General features: G+C 20.9%; 1 protein-coding gene across 2 annotated transcripts in view; it reads left to right on the forward strand.

Moving 5' to 3' along the window:
* LOC117171769 (structural maintenance of chromosomes protein 6) overlaps positions 1-9295 on the forward strand; it is a 55518-nt gene that overhangs the window by 8585 nt on the left and 37638 nt on the right. Inside the window, exons 4-6 of one of the 2 annotated variants that reach the window (XM_033359375.1) lie at positions 540-784; positions 877-996; positions 3100-3230. In XM_033359375.1, coding sequence (XP_033215266.1) covers positions 540-784; positions 877-996; positions 3100-3230 — 496 coding nt within the window. The remainder of the gene's footprint in view (positions 1-539; positions 785-876; positions 997-3099; positions 3231-9295) is intronic. The other variant, XM_033359376.1, reaches the window with a different exon arrangement.

Here is a 9295-nt window from a genome sequence, read left to right on the forward strand (position 1 = left end):
ATAAATTTTTTTAATGAAATGAATTTAAGCTAAAAATGAATTTTTTAAACTGAAAATGCATCTTTTTAACTGAAAATTAATTTCTTTAACTGAATGCATTTTTTTAAAGCTGAAAATTAATTTTTTTAAACTGTAAATTAATTTCCTTGCTAGAAATGAATAATATGAATTGAAATTCTTGATTTGAAAATTCGTCTTGGGTCTAGATTTATTATTTTCGACAGAAAAATCATTTAAAATTATCGTTTAAAATTCATCTCTTAATAAGTAATTCATTAACCTTTTTTGTTTGAAATTTGCACTATTTTTTGGAAATTGAGCCATTTTCTTGAAAATACATATGTGTACTTTAATTAATTTTATTTAAAAAAATGTTTTGTCCCACTCTTTTTCCTATTGTCAGGGCAGTTTAAATATTATTATATATTAATAAAATAATAAAAATAAAATAAGTAATATCAATAAATAAATAAAAATAAATAATTTATAAATAATATTTATATTCATTTAACTTAAATTATGCTTTTATTGAATTGAAGGCGACGTTGTATCAACAAAAAGAGAAGAACTCGAGAAAATCATAAACGCGATGAATATCCAGGTTGAAAATCCCATTTCAGTGTTGAATCAGGACGTATCCAGGTCATTTTTGGTGACTGCTTCACCAGCTGATAAGTACAATTTATTTATGAAGGCCACCCGACTCGATTTGATTGGCGCAAACTACAAAGAGGCTCATTCATGCAACGAAGATTCCAGGCGTCGTTTAAGAGCCACCGAAGAGGTTTGTATTTTTTATTATTGAAGAATTTCCTCAAGGGGGAAATTAATTGCAAAAAAAAAACAAAAAAAAAAAACGGTTTTCTCGATTTTCAGTGCCTTGCAGAAACCGAGGCAGAAATGAAACACCTGGAGCAGAATCTGCAGATGCTGGAAAAAGTGGATGAAGCGCGTGAGCAGTACAGCAACTTGCAAATTGAATTGCAATGGTCGGTTGTAAGTATTTTATTGTATTTTTTTTTTTTAATAATAATTTATAATAATACGATTTTTTATAAAAAAATAGTTTTATTTTTACAACTTTCAATATAAACAAATAAATTATTTTTTAAACTGAAGAATAATTGACGTGAAAAAATGATTCGAAAGTTTTTACTGTACTTAGTTCAATTTTTATAAGTGTATTTATTTTTATGACTGGTCTATTTTTTAATAGAAAATTAACCCTTTTTGTTGAAAATTGATCTAAATGGTTAAAAATTTAAATAAAAATTTTTTTTTTGTAGAAAAATTAAGTATTCTATTTTTCTTTGTTAAGAATTTCTTCTTTGCTAGGTTGAAGATTTATTATTTCAGTTAAAAATTCATTGCCCAAGTTTGATTTTAACAGTTTTGTAAATAATTAAAGTCTAGTCTTAGATTTAAACAATTAAAAATAAAAAGCGTTTGAAGCAGACATTTTTTGATAAAAAATAGTTTTATTTTATCAATTGTAAGTATAAATAAAAAATTTTTTTAATGGATCTGTACTTTAAGTATCAAAAACTGAAGAATAATTTATTTGACAAAAGGATTCTAATTTTTAAATTGATTTAGTTCGGTTTTTATGATACTTGAATTCTACGTGAAATTTTTCATTTCTTTGGCGGAAAAATAGTATAAAAAAATTTAATATTATTTATTTTTTTTAACTAAAAATTTAACTTTTCCATTTTGAATCGAATTTTTTTTTTATATATATTTAATATCTTTGGTTGAAAATTTATTTTTATGATTAAAAAATTAAATAAAAAATGTTCTGTTTTGTAGAAAAATGAACTATTCTATTTTTGTTAAGCATTAATTTTTTTTGACTAAAAATTCGTGTTTTTGTTAAGAAAATTCATATTTTGGGTTGAAAATTCCACTATTTGGTGAATAATTCTCATTTTTAGTTGACGATTCATCATTGTGATTTAAAATTAATTTTTGTTTTAAACTAAAGATGTAACTGTTCCATTTTTGATTGAAAGTTTAAATTTTTAGTTGAAAATTTATAGATTTGATTGAAACTGTATTTTTCTGGTAAAAAAATTCATCTTCTGAATTTAAAATGAAATTAATTCGTTGAGAATTTTTTTTTTTTTGGTTGAAAATTTGATTGTTTTAATGGAAAATTTAATTCTTATATTTTTGGTTAAAAATTATTTTTCTTTTTATGAAAGAAAAAAAAACTATTTTGTTGCAAATTCTCTATTTTTTTGGTTGAACATTTATTTTTCTAACCTTTTCACTACTTTAATTTTGGTTAAAAATCCATATTCGTAATTTATTTTTTTAAACTGAAAATTCGTCGTTAAAAGAAAATTAATCTTTTTGCTTGAATGTTTAATTATTTGTTTGAAAATAATTTTTTTTTTAAATGAAAATCAGTTTTTCAAACACATAATAAGTTTTTTATATTGAAAATGAATTTTTTCAGAGTAAATTTATTATTTTAAACTAAAAAACAATTTTTTAAACTGAAAATTAATTTTTTAACTGGAAATTAATAATATGAACTGTAAATGAATTTTTTTTAGCTGAAAATAATAATATGAATAATACTTTGATTTGAAAATTTGTCTTGGGTAGAAAATAAAATTTTTAAACTGAAAATTAATTTTTTATTTGAAAATGAATAATATAAATAACCTTCTTGATTTAAAAATGTTGTCTTTAGAAGAACATTAATCGGTCTGGTTGAATTTTTTATTGTTTTGTTAAAAATGAAAATTCATTTTTTGCACTAAACATGCATTTTTTAAACTAAAAATTTAATTTTGCTGGAAAATAATTAATTGAAAATGTAGATATTTAAATTTTGGTGGTCCATTTTTCCAACTGCAAAATTAAGAAATAAGTTTATTTTTGACTGAAACTTTTGAATATATTTTAAAATTATTCAAACATTTTCTACAATTTTTTTTGAAAATCCTGTAAATTGAACAAAATCCGTAAAACTTTGAAATAATTTCAAGTTCTAAATTTAATTGGAATTTTTTGTTGAAACTTCTTAATGTCTCTTAAATTTACCAGTGTATTCTTGAGATTTGATTTTAAAATTATATTTTTATGTAGGCAATTGGCGAGGAGAAATCGCTTAATAGCGTAAAGCAGCAGATGGCTGAATGCGAGAAAGAAGTGGAAAAAATCCTTGCAGTCGATGAAGAGAGAGAGGAGAAATTAATTAAGATAAATAACAAAATTGAGTGAGTGTTTTCAAAATATATTTACAGACTCCAAGCGCTTATCCCTATGTTTTTGTTTCAAAAGTTTGTTGAAAATTGATTTTTTCTCGTTCAAAAATGAACAATTCGAATGAAAATTTAACTATTTCGTTAAAAATCCTCATATTTAGTTAAACATAGATTTTTTTTTTATACAAAATTGTTTTCTCTGAAAATTTAACTTTTGTTAAAAATTTATTAATTTTTTTAGTTGAAAACTGCATTCTAGTTAAAAATTTATCTTTTTAATTGAAATAATCTTATTTCTAATTTAAATGATGGGAATTTAGAGAAAAATCCCTGATAAATATCAGAATTATAATTATTTTACAAAATTTTATGTTTCAAATTATAATTTTTAGTGTTATAAACAAAATTTATTTGATGTGCCAACCAATAATTATAAATCTTTTTCAAAATCATTTTTTAAACTAAAAATGTAACTATTCCAGTAGAAAATTGAACTGTTTCGCTGAAAATCCGATTTTTTTTCATAGTTAGGTTTTTAACAGAAAATTTAATAAACCTTTTTTTCGGATAGAAGTTGAGAATTTATTTATTTTGTTTTAAAAAATCGATTTTGGTTGGTAGAAAATTATCTTTTTCTTTTAAATGTAATTTTCTTGTTGAAAATTTTTTTTTTTTTTTTGTTTAAAATTCAAGTATTTCAGTGAAAGATTTATTAATCTTGGTTGAGAATTTATCCTTTTTCGTAAAAATTAATTTTTGTTTCTTTAAAAACTCAACTATTTGAGGTGAAGATTCATGTATTTTGTTAAAAAATAGTATTTTTCGGTAGAAATTTAAACTTTTTTTTTTATTGAAAATTAATATTATTTAAAAATTCATCTTTTTGTTTGCAAATTAATATTTTTCTTTGAAAATTTAAGTGTTTTAGTTCAATATTTATAATTTTAGTTGAAAATTAATTAATGTGCTTTGTGAAGAAATTGATATTTTTTGTAGAAAATTATCTTTTTCTTTTAAATTTAATCTTCTTGTTTAAAAATGCTTATTTTCTGTTCAAAATTAAAGTGTTTGAGTTAAATATTCATCATTTTAGTACCAAAATCATATTTTATTTGTAAACTATCGAAAAATTAGCTATTTGATTGAAAACTGTTTTTTTTTTTGGTTGAAAAATAGTATTTTTTCGATGAAAATTCCTCTTTTTTGTTTAAACATTGGTTGAAAATTAAACTATTTTGTTAAAAACAATTTTTTTTTAAAGATTCATCATTTTATTTAAAAAATGTATTTCTAATGTTGAAAAATGAGCTCTTTGATGAAAAACTTGGTTTTTCCTTGGATGAAAAGAGATTTTCTCTCCTAAAATTTAATTATTTCATTTAAAATTTGTTCCTTTTTTTGAAATTTCCTTAAAACTTAATTATTTAAGTTTTCGTTGACAATTCACCTTTTTAAGTAAAAGTTTTTTTTTTGAAAGTTCAAAATTAATCTCATTGTTTAAAAATTCTTCATTTTTGTTGAAAATTCAAGTATTCTGATTAAATATTCAAAATTTTAATGAAATATTCATCTTTTAGACTAGAAATATATTTACTTGGTTGAAAAAGAAATCTTTTGTTAAAAATAATTTTTTTTTTGTAAAGATTCATAATTTTTATTAAAAAATTTATTTCTTATGTTGAAAAATAGGCTGTTTGATTGAAAACTTTTTTTTTCCTTGAATGAAAAGGAATTTTCTACTGAAAATTGTACTATTTTATTTAAAATTTGTTCCTTTTGACTTGAAAATCCGCCTTTTTTGGGTTTAAACTTATTTTCTGGGCTTAAAACCTAATTATTTAAGATTTGGTTGACAATTCATCTTTTTTAGCCAAAGTTTTTGTTGTTGAAAGTTCCAAAATAAATCTCATTGTTTAAAAAAATCTTCATTTTTGTTGAAAATTCAAGTATTCTAGTTGATTATTCATGATTTTAGTTGAAAATTCATCTTTTAGGCTAGGGATAAATTTTCTTGGTTGAAAATTGAAAAAATTGATTTGTTATATATAATTTTTTTGTTAAAGATTCATCATCTTAATTAAAAAATGTATTTATTATGTTGAAAAATAAACTCTTTTGTTAAAAATAATTTTTTTTTTTGTAAAGATTCATAATTTGAATTAAAAAATTTATTTCTTATGTTGAAAAATGAGCTGTTTGAAAACTTGTTTTTTCGTTAGATGAAAAGGAATTTTTATACCGAAAATTTAATTCTTTGATTTAAAATTTGTTCATTTGAAAATTCATGAATGTGTTTTGTTAAGAAAACGGCATATTTTGTTTTAAAAAACGACTTTTTTATTAGAAAATTCATATTTTAGGCTAGAAATAAATTTATTTGTTTAAAAATTAAACTCTTGTTAAAAATATTTTTGTTTGTTAAAGATTCATCATTTTAATTACAAAATGTATTTCTTATGTTGAAAAATGAGCTGTTTGGATAAAATTTTGTTTCTGGATGAAGAGGGATTTTTTTTTGACCGAAAATATAATTATTTTATAGAAAATTTGTTCCTTTTCAGTGGAAAATTCGTCTTGATTGGCTCAACACTTATTTTCTTGGCTTAAAATCTAATTATTTAAGTATTGGTTGACAATTTATCTTTTTTTTAGTAAGTTTTTGTTGAAAGTTAAAAAATTGTTTATTTTAGTTGAACATTTAAGTGTTCTAGTTAAATATTCATAATTTTCATTGAAAATTCAACTTTTAGGCTAGAAATAAATTTACTGCGTTGAAAAATAAACTCTTGTTAAAAATAATTTTGTTTGTTTGTTAAAAAGTCATCATTTTAATTAAAAAATGTATTTCTTATGGTATTTTTTTTACCGAAAATTTAAATATTTTATTTAAAACTCGTTTCAACCAAAAAATAAATTTTCTTGGTTGAAAATTGAAAAAACTGTTCTGTTAAATATAATTTTTTTGTTAAAGATTCATCATTTTAATTAAAAAATATATTTCTTATGTTGAAAAATAAGCTCTTGGATGGAAAACTCGTGTTTTCACGAGTGTTTTCACACTTAATTGTTTAACAATTAAAGTATTTCAGTTGAAATTAATTTTTTCAATTCCAAATTGAACTGTTTCATTTTGACTTAAAAATTGATCTTTTCTAATTCAAAGTTCAACAGTTTGGATGTAAAATTGTCTTTTTTATATGGAAATTTACTTATTTCGTTAATAATTCGCGCAATTTGTTTTAAAAAACGACTTCCTTGTTACAAAATGGACTTTTTTTAGTAGAATTTTTGTTTCTTTCAAAATTTTTCTCATTGTTTAAAAATTCTTTTTTGTTAAAAATTCATCTTTTAGGCTAGAAATAATTTTACTTGGTTGAAAAACAAACTATTTTGTTAAAAATAATATTTTTTTGGTAAAGATCCATCATTTTAATTAAAAAATTTATTTCTTAGTATGAAAATCAATTTTTTTTACCGAAAATTTCATTATTTTATTTAAAATTCGTACTTTTTTAGTTGAAAATTCTTCTTTTTTTTTTGGTTTAACATTTATTTTTTTGACATTTATTTTTTTTTAATTCAACTATTCCAGTTGAGGATGCAGCATTGAAAGTTAGTTTTTTTTAAACTGAAAATTGAACCATTTAATTTTGAGTTGAAAATTGATTTTTTCTAGTTCAAAATTGATATTTTCCAGTTCAAAATTTAACAGTTTGGATGTAAAATTGTCTTTTTTTAATTGAAAATTTATTTATTTCGTTAATAATTCGCATTTTTTGTATTAAAAAACGACTTCTTTGTCAGAAAATGGATTTTTTTGGTAGAAGGTATATTTTTTGCTTTCAAAATTATTCTCATTGTTTAAAAATTCTTCTTTTTTCTTGAGAATTCAGGTATTCTAGTTAAATATTCATAATTTTAGTTGAAAATTCATATTTTTTTTTGTAAAGATTCATAATTTTAATTAAAAAATTTATTTCTTAGGATGAAAAGCAATTTTTTTACAGAAAATTTCATTATTTTATTTAAAATTCGTTCCTTTTTAGTTAAAAATTCTTTTTTTTTTTTGGTTCAACATTTATTTTCTTGACATTTGTTTTTTTTTTAATTCAACTATTCCAGTTGAGGATGCAGCATTGAAAGTTAATTTTTTTAAACTGAAAATTGAACAATTTAATTTTGAGTTGAAAATTGATTTTTTCTAGTTCAAAATTGATATTTTCCAGTTCAAAATTTAAGTTTGGATGTAAAATTGTGTTTTTTAATTGAAAATTTATTTATTTCGTTAATAATTCGTGTTTTTTGTATTAAAAAACAACTTCTTTGGTAGAAAATGGAATTTTTTGGTAGAAAGTATTTTTTTCCCTTTCAAAATGAATCTGATTGTTTAAAAATTCTTCTTTTTTGTTGAAAATTCATCTTTTAGGCTAGAAATAAATTTACTTGGTTGAAAAATAAACTCTTGTGTTAACAATAATTTTTTGTTGTTGTAAAGATTCATAATTTTAATTAAAAAATTTATTCCTTATGTTGAAAAATGAGCTGTTTGATTAAAAATTTTGTTTTTTCCTTGGTTGAAAAGGAATTTTTTTACCGGAAATTTAATTATTTTATTTAAAATTTGTTCCTTTTCAGTTGAAAATCTTGGCTTAAAACTTAATTATTTAAGTTTTGGTTGACAATTCACCTTTTTTAGTAAAAGTTTTTTGTTGTTGAAAGTTCAAAATTAATCTCATTGTTTAAAAATTCTTCATTTTGTCTGAAAATGCAAGTATTCTAGTTAAATATTCATAATATTTATGAATAAGCTAGAAATAAATTTACTTGGTTGAAAAATAAACTCTTTTGTTAAAAATATTTTTTTTTGGTAAAGATCCATAATTTTAATTAAAAAATGTATTTTTTATGTTGTAAAATTAGCTGTTTGATTGGAAACTTGTTTTTTCTTAGGATGAAAAGGAATTTTTTTTACCGAAAATTTCATTATTTTATTTTAAATTCGTTCCTTTTAAGTTGAAACTTATTTTTTTTTTGGTTCAACATTTATTTTCTTGACATTTATTTTCTTTTAATTCAACTATTACAGTTTAGGATTCAGCATTGAAAGTTAATTTTTTAAACTGAAAATTCAACCATTTAATTTTGTGTTGAAAATTGATCTTTTCTAGTTCAAAATTTAACAGTTGGAATGTAAAATTGTATTTCTTAATTGAAAAGTTAATGAATTAATGAATCTTCTTAATGAATTTTCAGTTGAAAATTCGTCTTTTTTGGTTCGACATTTATGTTCTTGACTTAAAACTTAATTATTTGATTGAACATTCATATTTTCTAGTTAAAAATTCAACAATTTGTTTAAAAAAATGACTTCTTTCGTAGATAATGGACTTTTTTTTTTTGGTAGAAAGTTTTTTTTTCTTTCAAAATTCTTCTCATTGTTTAAAAATTCTTCTTTTTTGTTGAGAATTCAAGTACTCTAGTTAAATATTCATAATTTTAGTTAAAAATTCATATTTTAGGCTAGAAATAAATTTATTCGTTTAAAAATTAAACTCTTTTGTTAAAAATATCCTTTTTTGTTAAAGATTCATCATTTTATTTAAAAATATATTTCTTATGTTGAAAAATAAGCTCTTGGATGGAAAACCCGTTTTTCCTTGGATGAAAAGAAATTTTTTTACCGAAAATTTAATTCTTTTATTTAAAATTGATGTTTTCTAGTTAAAAATTGAACAATTTGGATGAAACTTCATTTTTAATTGAAAATTCAACCAGGTCGTTGAAAATTTACGTGTTTTGTTAAGAAATCGATTTTTTGTATAAAAAATAATATTTTTCTGTTGCACTTATTCTTATTGTTTAACAATTAAAGTATTTCAGTTAAAATTATTATTTTTTCAGTTGAAATTAATTTTTTCAACTCCAAATTGAACTGTTTCATTTTGACTTAAAAATTGATCTTTTCTAATTCAAAGTTCAACAGTTTGGATGTAAAATTGTCTTTTTTAATTGAAAATTTATTTATTTCGTTATTAATTCGCGTTTTTTGTATTAAAAAACGACTTCTTTGTCAGAAA

The sequence above is a fragment of the Belonocnema kinseyi genome, chromosome 4 (genome assembly GCF_010883055.1).
Source record: "Belonocnema kinseyi isolate 2016_QV_RU_SX_M_011 chromosome 4, B_treatae_v1, whole genome shotgun sequence".
Lineage (NCBI taxonomy): Eukaryota > Metazoa > Arthropoda > Insecta > Hymenoptera > Cynipidae > Belonocnema > Belonocnema kinseyi.